The 18,461-nt window shown below is 58.3% G+C and overlaps 4 protein-coding genes across 7 annotated transcripts; all 4 read right to left on the bottom strand.

The window, feature by feature from the left end:
• Positions 1 to 927: 927 nt before the first annotated feature.
• ABB37_00922 (putative aminoacylase) lies at positions 928 to 2,128 on the bottom strand (the record flags this gene model as incomplete). 3 transcript variants are annotated; one of them, XM_015797309.1, is made up of 1 exon in its annotated part: positions 928 to 2,128. In XM_015797309.1, the coding sequence occupies exon 1, from the start codon at positions 1,924 to 1,926 to the stop codon at positions 928 to 930; it is 999 nt and encodes a 332-aa protein (XP_015665317.1). In that variant the 5' UTR covers positions 1,927 to 2,128. The 3 variants fall into 3 exon arrangements, with proteins under 3 accessions (XP_015665317.1, XP_015665318.1, XP_015665319.1); XM_015797310.1 differs by having other exon boundaries at positions 928 to 2,081; XM_015797311.1 differs by having other exon boundaries at positions 928 to 2,075.
• Positions 2,129 to 3,042: 914 nt separating this feature from the next.
• On the bottom strand, positions 3,043 to 4,375 carry ABB37_00921 (putative aminoacylase; the record flags this gene model as incomplete). Of its 2 annotated transcripts, none has more annotated exons than XM_015797307.1 (1): positions 3,043 to 4,375. In XM_015797307.1, the coding sequence occupies exon 1, from the start codon at positions 4,246 to 4,248 to the stop codon at positions 3,043 to 3,045; it is 1,206 nt and encodes a 401-aa protein (XP_015665315.1). In that variant the 5' UTR covers positions 4,249 to 4,375. The 2 variants fall into 2 exon arrangements, with proteins under 2 accessions (XP_015665315.1, XP_015665316.1); XM_015797308.1 differs by having other exon boundaries at positions 3,043 to 4,372.
• Positions 4,376 to 5,618: 1,243 nt separating this feature from the next.
• ABB37_00920 (heat shock protein 70-related protein) lies at positions 5,619 to 7,936 on the bottom strand (the record flags this gene model as incomplete). Its single annotated transcript, XM_015797306.1, has 1 exon — positions 5,619 to 7,936. Exon 1 carries the CDS (start codon positions 7,557 to 7,559, stop codon positions 5,619 to 5,621), a length of 1,941 nt encoding a protein of 646 aa, XP_015665314.1. The 5' UTR covers positions 7,560 to 7,936.
• Positions 7,937 to 8,359: 423 nt separating this feature from the next.
• Positions 8,360 to 17,920, bottom strand: ABB37_00919 (hypothetical protein; the record flags this gene model as incomplete). The annotated part of the gene is made up of 1 exon (XM_015797305.1): positions 8,360 to 17,920. One exon carries the CDS (start codon positions 17,918 to 17,920, stop codon positions 8,360 to 8,362), a length of 9,561 nt encoding a protein of 3,186 aa, XP_015665313.1.
• Positions 17,921 to 18,461: the final 541 nt, after the last annotated feature.

Here is an 18,461-nt window from a genome sequence, read left to right as displayed (position 1 = left end):
ACGCGGGTAGCACATGCTCTCGCAAATGTGTGCTTTTTGCAAGACGTAAAGGAGTACAGTAAAGATACAAAGATAGAGAAGCAAGAAAAAAAAATCAGCGTAGTTGAAGGCGCTAGACAATTGTTCAGGAAGACTTTCGTGAAAGCTGCCGGCGTTGATGTTTTGGCAGTTTCACGAACGGGAGGATCACCTTGCTGCGTGAAGGGAACAGGAAAAAAAAATGTGTATTTGTCCATGTAACGTTAAATAAAGACGATAGTGATGTGGATGATAAAGCCACCACAACAAAGAGGAAAAAGACACGACGGTAAGCGTTTCAGAGTACGACGGACTCATTCTACAACACTAAGTAAAATAATAATAATAATAATAATAATAATAGCTAGTCTTTATCTTAAGAGGCTGAATTCACCACCCCCTCTCTTCTTTCACGGTCTTTTCTGCCATAACGCACGCACGACACGACACGCGGCGGTCAACGGGAGCCGTACTGTGCTGTGCATTCATTTTTCGCCAGTTGCAGCAACACAGAACACTCTTCACACGACTAATACGCGGAAGAGAAAGAAAGAAAGAAAGAAAAAGCGCGTTTGAACGGCTGGTGATAAATCATTACACATCTGTTTCGTTTCCTTTTTTCTTTCTTGTCATCGCAGTGGAAAAAAAAAAACTCACGGTGTGCGCTATTTGTGTCTCTCCTTGGATTTCGGGAAAGCCCCGTTTTATTCGATCAACAGCACTTCCACGAGACCCACATGCAACCGAGTGCCGTACTCAAAGCCATCCTCATCCGGGTTGTAAGAGGAGCTGTGTGTGTTGTGAATCGCATCCTTCGCCTCATTCCGCACGCCCACACGAGTAAAACACCCCGGCACCACGCTTGCAAACTCCGAGAAGTCCTCCGCGCCGAAACGGGCCTCCTGCAACTCAGTGAACGACGCCGGGCCACCGGACCAGCTTCTCCATGCACACCTTCTTCATGATCTCGAAGCACTTCGGATCGTTGCGCATGCTGTAGACCACCTCGGGCCAATCAAAGGTGCACGTCGCGCCGTACAGCCCAGCAATGGCGTTCGCTGTCTTCTCCAGCATCCGCGGCGCGTCACGCTCGCCCTCATCGCTGAGAGCACGGATGGTGCCGCGGATGTTCGCGGTGTCCGGAATCACGTTGAAGCTGCCCGTGCCGGCCTGCAGCGTCGTCACGCTGATCACCGGCACCTTCGACGCAGCAATGCGCCGCGACACGATCGTCTGCAGGTTCATCACGATGTCGGAGGCGATCACAATGGGGTCCGTGCACAGCTGCGGCGCCGACGCGTGACCGCCCTTGCCATGCACAGTGATGTTGAAGTCGATCACCGCGCTGGAGGCGATGCCCGGGCGTGATGAAGCCCGGCCTACCGCCAAACTGGGGTCGTTGTGCAGTCCAAAGACCATGTCCACACCTTGCATCGCACCGGCCGCCACCATTTGTTTCGCACCGCTGGGACTTGCTTCCTCGGAGTGCTGAAACACGAAGCGCACGGTGCCCTTCATCTTGTCCTGCACAGCGCAGAGAACTTTTGCGGCACCGAGCAGCATTGCGGTGTGCGTGTCGTGCCCGCACGCGTGCATCACGCCGGGGTTCTGAGACTTGAAGGGCACATCCGTCAGCTCCTCCAGCGGCAGCGCGTCCATGTCCGCACGCAGCGCGATCATCGGACCCTCGCCGGCGCCGCCCTTCAGGTCCGCCAGGATGCTGTGCTCCGTGGGGTTGGTGATGATCAGCTTGTCGGAGAAGGAGCGAAGGATGTCCTGCACGTAGGCCACGGTGGGGCCCTCCTGGTGGCTGAGGCACGGGTGGGCGTGGATGTGGCGGCGCCACTCGATGACCTGCGGCTGCACCTCCTTCACCATCTGGTCCAGCTGCTCCTTGAGTGACGGCATGATGAATCTGGAGAAGCGCGTGATCAGGCAGCGGTGAACAACGATTTGCGCTGAGCGAAAACGGGCTTGAGGCTCTTTGAAATGCACGCAACGACGTGAAACAAACGAGGCGATGCGTGAATGCAGACTGGATGATCGAGGCGGCACCTTTTACTCACGGGCACAAAGCAGTTGGCAGTTTGAAGGAGAACAAAGAAACGCTCGCAGGTGTTCAAGGCAAAAAAAAAGAGAATTCGAAGAAGAATAATGAGAAGGGTAAGAAAAACAGAAGAGTTGTGTGCATCCTTTAAGAAACGTAGATTTGCAGTAGCGTCAGCGCAATTTCTCACCTGTGCGAGAAAATTCGCATTTGCGCGGAGCATTCATCACCTATTGAGGGTGTGAGTCGGGTAAAAAGAACAGCAACAAAAGAAAAGACTGCGGTGCGAGATAAAGAGGACGCACCTCCTGTGATACCAAATACCCGCAAGATAGTTCAGCTAATACTACGCATACCCATAAATAAGCTCATCGTGTTACGCACATCGAAATGGGGCAGCAATAGGTTAGCAAAGACCTGCCTTCAAAACGTCAGTGTAATGTGTATTTATGCATATAGAGAAGGTGGGAAAGAACGCTTCAAGGACAACAAAGAAGAAGAAAGAAAAAGGGAGCTAGTGCCCCTATCTGGTATCGAGTTCTCTTTCACACGCACCAGGTAAACTCGCTCAGCTACTCCAAATAAGCGCACTACGTCTCAAAAACCGAATGAAGGCAAAAAAAGAAACACAAAAAGACGAACAACAAGCATCCCTGATGCATTTTGGAAATGAAATAAGTCCTAAATCAGAGTATGTCAACTGAGAGAGAGAGAGAGAAGAGAGACGATAAACGCGATAGGAGAAGAAAGAAAACGTATGAAATGAAAGAGCTCCGTTGAGCGCGCGCACACACACACAAGAAGGCTACGAGGAAATAGAGCTGAAGAGCGACAGAGCGACACAGCGACAAAGCGCGAAGGTTTGCACGATTGTGTGCGTGCTTTCGCAGACGGCACCTGAAAAAAAAAAACGTGTCGATTCGGGTAAACACCACAGTTGCGGGGGTTGTGAACTCGTGCGAGTTCAGAAACAGGCGCTATGCGGGAATAAGAAGCTCCTCAACCAGACCGACGTGGATGCGGGTGGCCGTCACGAAGCCGGCTTCATCGGCCTTGTACGACGAGTTGTGGCAGTCGTGGCACGCACCAATCGCTTCGTTCTTCACCCCGAAGTTGCCAAAACACCCCGGCACCACCCGCTCGAACTCCGAGAAGTCCTCCGCGCCGAACATGGGTTCTTTAATAGGCACGAAGCTCGCTTCCCCTTCGGCCAGCTTCTCCATGCACACCTTCTTCATGATCTCGAAGCACTTCGGATCGTTGCGCATGCTGTAGACCACCTCGGGCCAATCAAAGGTGCACGTCGCGCCGTACAGCCCAGCAATGGCGTTCGCTGTCTTCTCCAGCATCCGCGGCGCGTCACGCTCGCCCTCATCGCTGAGAGCACGGATGGTGCCGCGGATGTTCGCGGTGTCCGGAATCACGTTGAAGCTGCCCGTGCCGGCCTGCAGCGTCGTCACGCTGATCACCGGCACCTTCGACGCAGCAATGCGCCGCGACACGATCGTCTGCAGGTTCATCACGATGTCGGAGGCGATCACAATGGGGTCCGTGCACAGCTGCGGCGCCGACGCGTGACCGCCCTTGCCATGCACAGTGATGTTGAAGTCGATCACCGCGCTGGAGGCGATGCCCGGGCGTGATGAAGCCCGGCCTACCGCCAAACTGGGGTCGTTGTGCAGTCCAAAGACCATGTCCACACCTTGCATCGCACCGGCCGCCACCATTTGTTTCGCACCGCTGGGACTTGCTTCCTCGGAGTGCTGAAACACGAAGCGCACGGTGCCCTTCATCTTGTCCTGCACAGCGCAGAGAACTTTTGCGGCACCGAGCAGCATTGCGGTGTGCGTGTCGTGCCCGCACGCGTGCATCACGCCGGGGTTCTGAGACTTGAAGGGCACATCCGTCAGCTCCTCCAGCGGCAGCGCGTCCATGTCCGCACGCAGCGCGATCATCGGACCCTCGCCGGCGCCGCCCTTCAGGTCCGCCAGGATGCTGTGCTCCGTGGGGTTGGTGATGATCAGCTTGTCGGAGAAGGAGCGAAGGATGTCCTGCACGTAGGCCACGGTGGGGCCCTCCTGGTGGCTGAGGCACGGGTGGGCGTGGATGTGGCGGCGCCACTCGATGACCTGCGGCTGCACCTCCTTCACCATCTGGTCCAGCTGCTCCTTGAGTGACGGCATCGCGACAGAAAGAATGAGTGTTTTCCTTGTCGTTCTTGGTGTAGATACCTGGATGGGAGAAGGGAGTGATGCGCGAGCTCGCTGTGGTGGTGTAAATTTGCTGTTGCTGGGAAATAAGCGGACTACTACGTGGAAAGAAGAAAACAAAGGCTCACGAAAAGCGACGTAAGAAGATCGAGAATACAGTGAGAACATGAAACAACAACTCCTTTCCTTTTCCTCTCCTCTGTCACACATTTTCTCTTCTCTTGGGAAGGGGAGGAGGCGGGAGGGAAGAATGCGAGCCTTCAGCGATCGGCATTGCCGTGAACGGTGACCTCACGCAAAGCAGAGAAGAACAAAGAGAGGTGTAACGCGGTTGGTTTGTGCAGGCATTCCGCTCCCGGCATAGAAATTAGGAAACAAAAGAAATCAGAACCTGCAGGGCCGACACACACACACACACACAGACAGAGAAGAAAATAAGAAGGCAACACACACACACTCACACAGCCCTCATCATCATCGTTGTTATCAAATAATCGTACTACGAGGTTCGTTGTGGCACAGCTGCTTGCCGCTCCATTCTATTCAAAACAACGCGTCTTTTCTTTATTTAAAAAAGAAAACGCATCTGAACGAAAACACACGAAAGAAAAAAGACAAGAGTGTGTAGATTCTTATTTCTTTTCTATATATATAGAGAGAGACAGTTTGGGTACGCTGCCTCGCAGACGACAGGTGTAGCCACGCATGCACGCACGATGCTTCCTCTGTTTTCTTTTTGGATTCCTTTTCGTTAGTCACAAGCCAATTATCTTGCTTTAACAACAATAATAATAAAGATGAAAATAAGTTAAAGAAACACACACACACACGGAACAACCCAGAAGTGGGCAGTTCACACCGAAGACGAAAAGTCGGAGAGCGGAATCGGAATAGACGATAGCAAATGAGAAGAAACGGTAGAGCTACAAACAGTACCAACAGCACCCATGAAGGATAAGGAGCTCTAATCAGCGGGGGAAAGAAGAAGCAAAAAAAAAGACCGCGAAAAACGAACAGTGGGAAAGCAGAGACAAACAGAACACACAATATATATAATAACAACATGAGATAGTACAGTGCTAATCCGCGCCTCCAACGGCGCTCCCATGGGGGCGTTCTTCGTTGTCGTTGAACTCTTTCTTTTTCTCTCCATCCGTAAACCTCACTTCACCGCGTTCGGAGGAGAGGATGAGGGAAAAAGAAAAATAGTCTCCACTGCTGTATCGTTGTGCGCGTTTTATTTGTTCTGTTTTTCTTTCCTTAGGCTGTGCGGTGATCCCGTCCGTGTTTCTCGCCCACCTCCCTTTCGTCCCCACTTTTCCTTGCTTTCTCTTTCTCAACTCTTAGTCGACATCCTGCGCACTCGGGGCCTCACCGCGCGGCTCTCCCTCCTCGCCCTCGTGCGGCGCAGCGGCACCCGCGCTCGGCGGCGCCTCCATCACGCGCTTCTTGTAGAACTCCGCGAGTATCGGGTGGGCCACCGCCTCGATCACCTTCGTCTGCTCCATGTACTCCTCCTTCGTCGCCTCTGGGTTGCTGTCGAGCCAGTTCGACGCAACGCTCACTGCTGCCTGAATCTTCTGACGGTCCTCCTGACTCACGCCGGTCTGCACATCGGGGTCGTCGAGGGTAGCCCGCATGGAGAAGGTGTAATTCTCAAGCGTGTTGCGCGCCTCCACTCGCTCGCTGTTCAACTTGTCCTCCTCCGCGAACTTCTCTGCTTCCTGCACCATCTTTTCAATCTGATCCTTGCTGAGGCGTCCCGTGTCGTTCTTGATGGTGATGGCTTCCTTGCGGCCGCCAGACTCCTCCACGGCGCTCACAAGCAAGATGCCGTCTGTGTTCACGTCGAAGGTCACGTTGATGCGGGCCTTACCACGCGGCAGGGGCGGGACGTCGGTGAGTGTGAAGGTGCCGAGGCACTGACACTGCGAGACGAGCGGGCGCTCACCCTCGTACACCTTAATCTCGACGTTGCGCTGGTTGTCGGCGTTGTTCGAGTAGGTCTGCGTCTTCTGCACGGGCATGGTGGAGTTGCGCGGGATGAGCACCGACATGACGCCGCCGGCCGTCTCCACGCCGAGGGAGAGGGGCGTGACATCGAGCAGCAGCAGGCCGTCTGTCTTGTCCGACTGGCCACCGGCGAGGATGTGCGCCTGCACCGCCGCACCGTACGCGACGGCCTCGTCGGGGTTGATGGAGCGGTTCGGCTCCTTGCCGTTGAAGAACTGCGAGACCATCTGCTGAATCTTCGGGATGCGGGTCGAGCCACCAACGAGCACGACGTCGTTTACGTCCTGCGGCTTCATATCCGCGTCCGCCAGCACCTTCTTCACCGGCTCGAGGCACTTCTCGAACTGATCGCGGCACATCTCCTCGAAGCGCGCCCGCGTAATTTTGGAAAAGAAGTCGCTGCCCTCGTAGAGGGCGTCGATCTCGATGTTGGCCGTTGTGGAGCTGGACAGCGTGCGCTTCACGCGCTCGCACGCCGTGCGCAGCCGCCGCGTCGCCCGCGCGTTCACGCGGCAGTCCTTGCCGCAGCGCATCTTGAACTCCGTCGCGAAGTAGTCGACGAGGCGGTTGTCGAAGTCCTCGCCGCCGAGGTGGGTGTCGCCAGCCGTCGCCTTCACCTCGAAGACGCCGCTCTCGATCGTCAGCAGCGTCACATCGAACGTGCCGCCGCCCAGGTCGAAGATCAGCACGTTCTTCTCGCCCTTGTCGTTCTTGCGATCCATGCCGTAGGCGATGGCGGCCGCCGTCGGTTCGTTGATGATGCGCAGCACGTTGAGCCCCGCGATGGAGCCGGCATCCTGCGTCGCCTTACGCTGGGAGTCGTTGAAGTAGGCCGGCACCGTCACCACGGCATCCTTGACGGTTACACCGAGGTACGCCTCGGCCGTCTCCTTCATCTTCTGTAGCACCATCGCAGAGATCTCTTCCGGGAAGAAGGTCTTGGTCGCCCCCTGGTACTCCACGTTCACGACGGGCTTGCCATCCTTCACGGTGACCTTGAAGGGCCAGTGTTTCATGTCGGACTGCAGATCGGGGTCGTCGAACTTACGGCCGATCATGCGCTTGGCGTCGAAGACGGTGTTGTGCGGGTTCATCGCGACCTGGTTCTTCGCCGCGTCGCCGACCAGGCGCTCCGTCTCCGTGAAGGCCACGTACGACGGCGTCGTGCGGTTGCCCTGGTCATTCGCGATGATCTCCACCTGGTCGTTCTTGAAGACGCCGACGCAGGAGTAGGTCGTGCCCAGATCAATGCCAATAGCGTTGGTCGTCATTTTTATTCTTCGTTTAAAAAAACGTGTTCTTCTTGTCTTTGGTCTAACGTACGAGTAGAGGGGAAATAAAACAAAAACAAGAAAGTGCAGCGACTTCGTAGAGTTCCAACGCACCTAATCCCTCGTCTGGCCGATAAAAGAGCGAATAAAGGAGGAGAAGGAGGAGGGGGTGGGGTGGGGAGGGGAGATGAGTACAAGCACGCCCTCGCTGCACGTTCACGGAATAACAGTAGTAGTAGTAGTAGTAGTAGAGGAAGAGAAAGAGGCTAGAGCAAAGCAGGTATTGCTAAGAGACAGAGAGAGAGAGAGAGAGAGAGACGAGCTGATGCGTGAAAACAGGCGCTCAGTACCAGAAAAAAATGTCCGTTGTAAAATCTGCAGCGAGAGGGGCGCAGTTCGCATTTAGGTATTCAAGAGAAAAGAACCAAGGAAAGGGTATGACGGGAGAGAGAGGAGAATAGAGAAGAAGAGCGCGCAGATAGAGAAAAAGTAGCGTTGCACACTGCTCACGGCAGAACTTCGATTCACACAATAACAACACGCTAGTTGCGGTGATCTTATCGTGTATGCTTTTTTCTTTCCCCAGTTCGTCTGCCACCACACAAGTCAAATGGGAAAACCGTCTTGGGTAAAAACAGAAAAAGAAAAAAAGGTGCACTGTAACGACTAAAGAAAAAAACAAGCAGCCCAGATTTTCCTTCACGACGTAGTCACCCTTTTATCATCACAGTTTTTGGGGGCTCTATAAGAGCCTAACGTCGCAACGAGCCATAACTTCTTCTTCTGTACGTGACGGGTGTTTACAGGTACGGCAGCACCGCTAAAAGTGTCAGCGCGTCACACTCTCGCATCCACGCATCACCGTCCTGCGCGTGGAACGAGTCTCGCGGTGTGGCATCGGCCGTTGCTGTTACGGCTGCGGCGGCAGCGGCCATCACCGATGACCCACCCGCGGCCACGCAGGCGCCAACCCAGCTGGCACATCGGAACTGCACCCGTCGTGCGCTGCTCGCCTTACCTTGCCACACGCGAGCAACGGCAGCCACACGGGATGAACACGTAGATCCTCCTTCACCGTCGCGGTGGTAGGCGCGCAGCACCTCTTCGAGGGTGGGGACGTCAAAAGAGATGTCATGCGTCGTGTACGACCATCGGGCTTCCGCCACAGCAGAAAGCGAAGACGTGGTAGGCAATTCTTTACCTTCCTCCTCTTCCTCATATGAAAGCGCCGTGGCCGGCTTTGACGTGCTGTTGATTTTGTGGAGGTGGTACACGAGCGAGCAGCAAGCGCTGAGATGCGAGCGCATCGCGTGCTGTGCCGCTGAAGAGTAGTACGAACCTTCTTCCGTCGCAGCGCCGCTGTTGTTTGAGCATGCCAGCCAGCTCGCAAGCCACGCCTCAAAGGAACAGGAAACTATCGGTGTTGCTGGCGCCGTTGTGTTCTTGCGCAAAGATGATTCTTCAGATTGGCCGTTGTGGCTCGAACCTTCACGCGCATCGGCTTCAGCACTACGGCTTTGCTGGGGCTGCTGCGACTTCGCTAGCCTTCCCTCGGCAGCAGCTAGCGCTCCGTCCTGCTGCGTCAGCACCACACAGCATTGTTCTTCTCCGATCTTCCCTGCGCCGGTGGTGTGAAGGAGGGATGCGTCAAGCAACACGATCAACGATTCGTCTTCGCTCTCTTCTCTCCGGTGCTGCTGAACACAGTGGCTGCTGCCACCTTCATGATACGGAGGAGGACTCTTTGTATGGGGTGGGCATGACAGTGCCACGGCGGCCTCGCTATCACGACTGCCTTGACGGTACACGGCATCACACAAAGTGAGCAGCAGATCGTGGTACAGGTCCGCCGCAGCGACTTCAACTCGCATCGCGGCGTCGGTCCGCGTGCGCATTGCCCGGCAGAGACGGCTGCTCGTGCAGCAACAGCGCAGCAGGCCGGATGCAGACGAGGACGACGCCGACGTTGGCGGAAGCTGTCCACACTGCGTGACATTCTGCGAAACGCCTACCTGCACGACGGAGAGCACGGTACCTCCTCCGGCCCTCAGAAGGCGGCAAAGTGCACCGAGCCGCTCACTACCGCCCTTCGCGGCCGACGCCTGCGCCTCAGCGGTCCCTTCGAACTCCGAGGAGGCAGCACAAAAAAACAGAAAGGAGGTGTCTTCAAACATGTTTGCCAGTCCGCCTGCACCGCCTGCCAGCCGTGCTGCCGCTGCTGCTGCCGCCACCGTTCCTCCACTGTGTTCACGACGGCAGAGTAGACGCGCCTGTGCAGCTTGACGCCGTCGTCGACACTGCAGTACGAGACAGCGGTACATGGGGGAAGACAACGCAGGCGACGTCGCTGCCGCTGTTGCAGACGTCCACTCGTATGTCGCACACATCTCACACAACCGACTATAGCACATCACCGTCGCAGCGGGAGCGGCGTGTGGTGCAGCTGCTCGTGCGTGTGGATGCGGCAGTAGGTGCAGCTTGCGAAGGTCTGTCGAGGCGGATCCATCATCCCGCTGACGACTACGAATGCTACGACTACGCGAAGAGCCCTCTAAAACGGCCGCCACACATTCGAGAAAGCCAGGTTGCACGACCCAGCAACCGAGGGCGATGGCGACAAGCACGCTCTCCCGCAACGTCACTTCGTGTGTAACGCACACATCCGCATCTTCGCACCGCGCGACGAAGCACACCGGAGGTACGTCGTCGTAGTCTGCGGAAGGCGTCTGGTGATCACAGTGTACGTCTTCCTTTGTCCTTGAACGGTGCTGAAGTGGGAGAGCGTTGTGATCTGGCCGTGGGATAGTGGGCGTTGCGGGGGAGTTGCTGCCCTGCGTAAACTGTTGAACAGCCTCGTGGCACCGTCGCACGCGCGCCTCGCGTAGCGGCACGTCGTGCAGCACGTACACGCGCAAACAACAAGAGTGCCCCCCGCTTGCACTTTGCTTGTGCTGCCGCTGCTTCGGTGAAGGCGCAGCGGCTGCCAGTTTATTCTTCTTCTGCTGTTCATCAACGTCGTGTGCGCTGACGGGTTGCGCAGGTGGCGCAGGCGAACGCGAGGTGCGACGCGACAAGCTCAAAGGCCGATGTGTCGGCCACGGGGAGGCCGTCGGCATTGGTGAGACAGTCGATGACGCGTGAGGCGGTGCTCTGTTGCTCCTCATACGATCAACAGCTTTATCGTTCAGGTCGTGCTCCTCTTCTTCCTCGTTGCTGTCGTCGTCCACGTCCACCACGGCATCTTCCGTCTGGCGTACAACAGGCGGCGCCGGGGAGGGGGAGAGCTGTCGGGGTACACTACACGTCCCCAAGCGTGGCCGACCACCTCGGCTTCCGAGTTCATCGGCATGAAGGCTTGCCCCTCTCTCAACGTGGAGGAAGGCCGCGGTGTCTCTTCCCTCCAGCTCTGCTCTGTCATGTCCATCTTCCTCGCTTTCAGCGGCCAGCACCATCGGAGGTGCACCATCAACCAGTTCAAGGGAATGCCGTACCTTCGACTGTTTTGCTTCCTCGGTCGTCCGCTGTCCTTCCGCTGTTAACGCATCAGCGTAGGCCGCATACGCGCCGTCCGTCGCTGTAATGAACGACACCGGCACCAACACGCCATCCCGCCCGTCTCCCGCTTCTCTTCCACAGGACTGCGAGTCGGGCACGACGTCGTCCAAAAAGGAAAAGCACGGCGCCGTTTGTTGGACCTCCGTCAGAGGAGCCGCCGCCTCCACCGTACAGGGAAGCGGAACAGTTGTTTCGTCCTCCGACGGCGGAGCTTCGCCCGTAAAGCGGCATAGCACATCTTGCCGTTGCGTGCTGTCGGATGAAGCGAGAGGCTGTTCCTCCTCCGCGGCAGCAGCAACAGATGACGACAACGGCGACGACGGCGTACGTGCCACCCACACTCCTCTATCCTCCTCCTCTGTTTGATTCGTATTGCCTGCATTTCTCAGAGAAACGGTCACCGCCGTACTCGCACCTTCATGACTCATCGGCCCCGGACTTGCCGCCTTCTCACACGAGACGTTGTCACTGTTGCTAGCGCAGTCTGGGAGCGCGTGACCATTGAGTTCTGTTCCGCCTCGGCTGAGGAGGGTGCTTCCACCACCGCCCAACAACATCGGCACTACACGTGTATTGTCCACGGGTGTGCTTCCCTTTTTCGACTTGACATTCGAAGACGGGAGCGCTGGCACTGCTGCTGCTACTATTCCTTCAATTCTGTGGCTTTGATACTGATCATCCGTCGTCTGAGACTCGTTGAAGGGACATGCCGCACTATCAGAGGAAGACAAGCCGTCGGCGCGGTGTCGACGTCGATCCGGACTGCCAAGAGAGCCGCGTGGGACGGTGGACGACGCAGCTGCTGCTGCCGCTGCAACGGCCCGCAGCGTACGACGTCGCGGTGTAGAAAGAACACCCGACATCTGTGTGGTCAGAGGTGGCGTCAGGACCTCTAACGGCGCCTCCGCAGAAGTGCTTTCTTGCTGCGTATTGTTCTGTGGAGAGGAAGCGGGGTGATCGAGCATCTGGTGCAGCACGTGGTCGCGAAACGATTCCGGCAGCGGTGTGTAGTCGGCCTGTTGAACCGCAGACATCGACAGCTGCCGCCCGCGACGGGCCGACGACGACGACGGGAGCGGGGTAGATCCCGGAGAGCAGAAGTTGAACATCGTTCCGAGGTGTGTCACGTAGGCCTCCGCGTCTTGCTGCTCCGCAAGGGAGTAGGTATTGTGCTGCGACGCGGAAGGCGAGGCGCGCTGCCGATGCGTGCTGCCGGACACGCTGCGACGACTGACGGCGGATGGTGGAGGCAGGGAATGCGAGCCGGAGCGGGCGGAGGGGGGAACGGGCGAGGACTGCTTGGAGTCAATGTGGAGGACGTAGGGATGTTTCTTGGAAAGGCGGTTCATGGGAACCGGTGGTCGCGGGGGCGGCGTGCACGGCTCGACGATGCTGTTGCTGTTCGAAGCAGAGGGAGACGGCGGCAGTCGACGCATGACCGGGGTGTGCACACCGCTGTCTGTGTCGCCTTCCCCGACCGCACGGCTGCGATTGTTGCCATCGTGAAGGTCCGTTGGAGGGGCAGAGAGAAAAGAGAGCGACGGACGCGGCTGCCCTTCGTCCATGTGCTTTTTGGCGGCCGGCCAGGGTCGAGGTGGAGTGTGTGGCGCTGCCGCCGTGACTTGGCCGGCATCTGACGCCGTCGCCGTCTCCGTGCGCAACGAAGCGGAAGAAGGTGCTGGTGACGACGTGCGTATGCGCTTTCGCGCCACCGCGGCGCGTGCGGCGGAGCCATCTCGAATACTCTGCGACGTCAGCAGCGGCTTCTGTTGATCGGTCGCGTGTTTTATCCGCTTCCTCGACGGCAGCTGCGACGCGTGGGGACGCTGCTGTTGCTTCGGTTTGTGTACTTGTTGCTGGCATGCCACAACGCACGCTTGGAGATCACTTGGTGGAGTGAAAGCCGCCTCGTCGATGAAGGAGCCCCATTTGACGCAGCTGGCGAGCCAATCGAGACGGACCAGCGAAACCTCCTGTCGAGCTGCAGAGCGCACCATCGCCGGTACGGCATCGGCTGGCCAATAACAATGTGAAGTGTCAGCACCTTCGCCCCCTTCCTGTTCACTCGCTGCGGTGGGTAAGGAAGGCGTGCTGGCGGGCGTGTCCCTCGGCCCTGTCACCGCAGCGGTGTACATGTCTTCGAGGGAGCTGGACAAGATAGAAGCGACGTCGACGACAACAACGTGCGTGGCGGAGGCAGAGGAGAAAGCGTCGGCGACGTGGCCGCCCATCGCCTCCACCGCGTTGCGAAATCCCAGTAAAAGCACCCGGATGAGCGGCACAAGCTGCGCAGATGGCACAAAGGAATAACCTTCTGCATCGTGGGCACTGGCTGATGAGTCCAGCTGCACGGCTGGTGGTGGCCGTGGCCGTGTCGCCTCGCTTGTATCGACTGCGCTGACCCACGGAGTGTCGGAGGACGGGAGGCGCCACAGGAAGGTGACGCACACACCGACGGACTCCGGCTTGCAATACCGTTTCTCCCGCGTCCATGTAGAGAGTAGCGGCTTGCTTGGCGGAGGAGACGGAGGAGGCGGAAGCGACTCCGCCGCTGCGCTGCACAGGCCTTTGGCCGCACCGTTTGGGGTAGAAAACTGCTGCGGTGAGGGTTGCGGAGTGCGAGCGTGAAAGAGGCGTACATCCGGCGCGCTGGGGATGGAGGTGTAAAAGAGAAAACAGCTGCGCGGGTCCAGGCAGTGACCGACGGCGAGACAGGCCAGGATGTGATCCTGCGTGACACTTGCCAGGCCACGTAATGCGTGCAGGCGGCTGCCCAATGGAGCGCGTGTCGCAGCAGCACCTCGCTCCGTTGCGAGGGTGGCCGGCGCGCGTTGGAAGCTGTGCGGTAACAAGCAGAACGTGGGCGACTGCTGACACGCACGAGCCGCATTGACTAGCTTCCTTTTGAGCTGCACGACCGTGTCCGTCGCAACACTGTGCCGCGCGTTCGTTGACGCAGTGTCTCGAGCATCCTCCAGTACGACGTTCGGGCTGCCTGCATGTGAGCTGCTGAGTTCAGTATTACCCTTGCTGTCGGTGTTGTTGATCTCCATGCGCAACAGTAGCCGCGTCAGTTTGCGCTGTTGCTTGTCGAGCTCGACGCTGCGGCGAACCCGAGCAGCAAGGCGACGCTGATCAACAGCATCGTCGGGGTTTCCGTCCCGTGAAGAACCCGCATGGCTCAGACTTGACTGCGCAGGCAGAGGGGCTTGTTTTCGGTCCTTTGGTTTGGTGAGCAGCTTCTCCCACTCCTCGGCAGTTTTTTTCTCCACTCGTCCCCCACCGTACCGCACCAGGCCGCGCAGCACAGCCCAGTCCACCCGTGCGTACTCGCCGTCTACGCAGCAGAAGCAGCAGGACTGCAGAGCGTGGCGGCGGCGCGAGCAGGCGGCATCGCAGTTGCCGCCGCCTTGCCCCGCCGCACTACCGCTCCGCGTCGCCTCGCCGATCGCAGCGTCTCCGTTTACCACGAAGAGCTCGATGAGGTGACGAAAGCGACGACCCGCATTCGCAAGGTCGTCGTCGTACGAGTGCTCACTTATCGGGGCGTTAGCTGAGGACGCAGGAGAGGCGGGGGGCGATGCAGACCCGACCAGCTCCGCATTACTTCCCATCAACAGCGGACTACTGCTGTTGTGCTTGCTGTCGGTGCCGCTGAAGCTCATGTGAGTTGTGTCAAAGCTTGCCACGGTGTCGGTTTTGGTCTTCGACAGAGTGGCCCTGACGGGTGAAAAAGAACTGCCGGTAGAGCTCGGCGACGCAACCAAACCAGATTGCTGCTGCTGTTTCTGCAGGAATAAATTCTGCTGCGCTTCAACGTTCGTGTTAGCGCTGTCTGCCTCCACCGTAATCGTGTGGTGCTTTGTGCGTGTTAGGGAGGGCTTCACTGGTTTTGCATCGACGCCGCCCTCTGCGGTGGCCGCCATGGAAGTGGAGATGGGACGACGCAGCCGTATGTAGTAGCGAGGACTCGCCAGCGACGGCAGCTGCTCGGGCAGCAGAGCCGGAAAGGGATGAAAAGCAGAGTCACTATCCGCATCTACTTCTGCCTCTGCGCTTTCCGCGGCAAGTAATCGCTGCTGCTGCTCTTCTTGCTCCCTCCGCACCGCCTCCAGACGTTCCTCTACAAGGTCTGCCAGTGTCTCCTGAGGCGTGGTGGTGGTTTCCATCTCCGCTCTATCGCGGTTCGTGAGTGACACTGTGTCGTCGTCTGCCGTGTTCGCTGTTTCGTCCGCGGAACTCATCCCATGGGTTGGACCAGCGGCTGCTGCTGCAGCGGCTGCCTTCTGCGATGCAGCGGCGGCATCCTCCAACCACCGCAGCGGCGCCATGCGGCTCAGCGCGATTCCACACGTGTCGACCAACGCGCGCGCCAGCATCATGTCCAGCTCCCAGTACCGAATGCACACCGCGTCCTCGTCTTCGCCATTCGTCCCGCGTTGCCCACGTTGCCGGCGCTTTGCGCCTCCGTGCGACGTCATCTTCGCTGCGTTCAGCATCGCCGCCGCCGCAGCTGCTCGTACGCCACCGCCGTTCCGCGTCCCCCCTCTCGTCGTGTGCGTTGACGGCACGACATACTTCTTGCGGAGGAGCACGTTGCCCCCCAGCACCACCACATCCGTCTCTACAGTAGGAACAGGCGAACGCAGAAATCGACAGATGCCGCACCAAACTCTTGCCTGTCGCACCTCGGCGGCTGTGCAGCCGAGAAGACTAACGGTAAGGTAGGGTGGATGCATGACAAAGAGGGGCAGCGTGAAGCGCGCCAGAGCGTTACTCGATGCTGGCTGCTCGGCTGGAGGAGGTGCTGATGCGACCGACGGCGTCTGCCGCGGATCCGCTGACACGCAGGATTCGACCAACACCTCTGTGGTCATCGGTAGCGTATCGCTGACGTTCTCTGCATCGGCACCAGCGGTGGAAGGCGAGGGAGGAGAGGGCACACGCCACGGTGCGGCTGACACGGGCATGCGGTGCGAAGACGGTTGCTCACGGCGCCGCGCTTCGTAGTACGCAGCGACACACGCACCAAAATCACCTCCGAGCGGGTCGTCGTTTGAAAGTTCGTCCGCGGTGGACGTCGCGTGTGCGTCGGAGGAGCGTGGTGGCGCATCTCGTTGCAGCAGCGCATTTGTGGTCAGCCGTGGCGACGGGTCCACCTGCGATGCGCCGAGGGTGGCGGTGATGGTGGTGTCGCTGCCCGTCTTTGTCTCCCAAGACGCGTTTGCGTCATTCAGACACGCGTCTACTCCGATCAGTTGTGTCACGTCGCTTCGCACGCCAGTTTCGGAATAGTAGTCCGCTGCGGAAGCGTACAGTGCTGCGGGTTCCACCGAAGCGAGGTGCACATCCACGTCGTCAGTATTGAGCGCGAGGTCTGCCGGCTGGGGTGCGCTATTGTGTGTCGGGCCGCCGACCGGATAGGCCTCGATGCGCTGCTGCGGCTGCGGAGGGTTGGTGGCGTCCCCACCGTTCCACCCTGGCACCAGCACGTGCTGCATAAAGTCCTCCCACGCGTCTGGATCCGACACCGTCGAGGCGGACGAAGAGGCGTCGGAGGAGTTGGAGGACGGCGAGTCGTGCACGTCTGCACATACCGGCGCATCTTCACCGCACGCTGCGTCGCCGTCGCCGTCGCCCCTCCCTCGCTCGTCGCTACTTTCGCTGAGCGGCGGTGCGGTCGCCTCCAGCAAACGGCGCCACTGCGCTGCCCCTCCAACCGGAGCGGGGACACGGCAGATGCCCACCACTGCGTCAAAATCATTCCCGTTCAGCGCCTCCTCCTCCGCCTCACGAAGCCAGGCGACCGCAGCAGACGCAGATCCAGCCGCAACGGCGGTCTCCCTTTTCGATTTCTTCGCCTCCTTTGGGCTCGTCCTGCTTGTCGTGGCAGAGGCGGGAGAGGAGGTCAGCCCTACCGTAGGAGAAGGCAGACGATCTAACCGTAGAAGCGAGAACAGCTTCACGTAGTCCACCACAGGGATGTCAAACTCCAGGGCGAAGCGCATCTTGTCGGTGAGCCAGCTCCCATCGCCGCGCACGCTGCCGGGGTTGGCTTCGCTGTTCTGGTAGTTCCTTGCGGCTGCTTCGGATTCTGCTCGTGCGCGCAGCCGACCTTGCCGCAGTTGTTGCTTGGCGCGATCTGTATCGCTTGAGAGCGCGTCGCGTCGCAGCAGCTCCTGCAGTTCGCGGATGCACTCCGCACTTACTAAGAGCGCGTCGCAACGGTAGGTGAGCGCGGCCTCCATCACCGCGCCGTGCCGCTCCACGCACACCTCCTCGATCGCTGTTTTCTCTTGCGTTGAGAGACCGGTGGTGGAAAAGACGTACCCGTGCAGCCACGGCACGGCGTAACTGGCATCAACAGGGGTGATGCTGTGGGCCGTGTTGGGGTCCGCGGGGCTCGATGGGCTCTCCGGTGGCGCCCACGACGCCAACGGGCAGCCGTCCTCGACCCAGCTCGGCAGCACCACCGGCACGCGACGATGCGCGGCGAGAAGTCGCTTCTTGGTGAACCCGCGGCGCGCAACAAGCACGCTGGTGGTGCTCATAAAAGTGGGCTGCGTCACAACCCCCGCTTCCTGGGCGAGCCGATCATACACGTCCAGCTCGCTGCGGCCCGCACCGACGTCGGGGTTGGCGTGAAGTCCTACGCCATCGTTTTCGTGCGCATCGTGCCATTCATCGTCCTCGCGAAATCCGGTAAACGCAACACAACAGGAAGACGTTAGAACACGGTTGGCCGACGTGCTCAAGGAATTGCGGGGGACAGTGAGCGGAGGACGAGGCAGATTACGAGGGTCCATTCCTATTCCCTCCTAACAGCTGAAAACAGCAAAACTCTTTATTTATGTATGTATACATAAATATACACGTGTCACACTGATTGATCAATGAAAATATGAATACGGTATCTAAAAGAGTTCCGATGGTGTGTGTACTGCTGATGTTTAAAAAAAAAAGGCGCTGCTTTCCGTACTTCCGCAAAGCTGTAGATGGAGCGACTCCTTGAGCAGAAGAACACAAAAACGTATTCTGCGGACGTTCGCGAGGTGTGTTGCTGCGTTCTGCCCAGAATGACCCGCGAATGAAAAGAACGCAGGTGAGGAGGAGAAACAGCGTGTGATTGGAAAGTCAATTGTTTACGTGCGTGGATGCGTATCTCCATGTCACAAACACGCAACTGCACGCGGTGCCTCTACTTGCTTGTGCAAAGGCGCTCGTTGGCGTCACAACTGTCGTCATCGCACACAGAGGCAGAGAGAGGGAAAATCTACAATGGGAGCCCTGCGATGTAGTAAGTTTCTTTAAGATCACCTCTGCCGCCACCGTTGATCGAAATCCGCA

The sequence above is a fragment of the Leptomonas pyrrhocoris genome, assembly GCF_001293395.1.
Source record: "Leptomonas pyrrhocoris isolate H10 chromosome Unknown, whole genome shotgun sequence".
NCBI lineage: Eukaryota > Euglenozoa > Kinetoplastea > Trypanosomatida > Trypanosomatidae > Leptomonas > Leptomonas pyrrhocoris.
The sequence above is the reverse complement of the archived record's forward strand: the minus strand, read 5'-3'. Positions and strand labels throughout refer to the sequence as shown.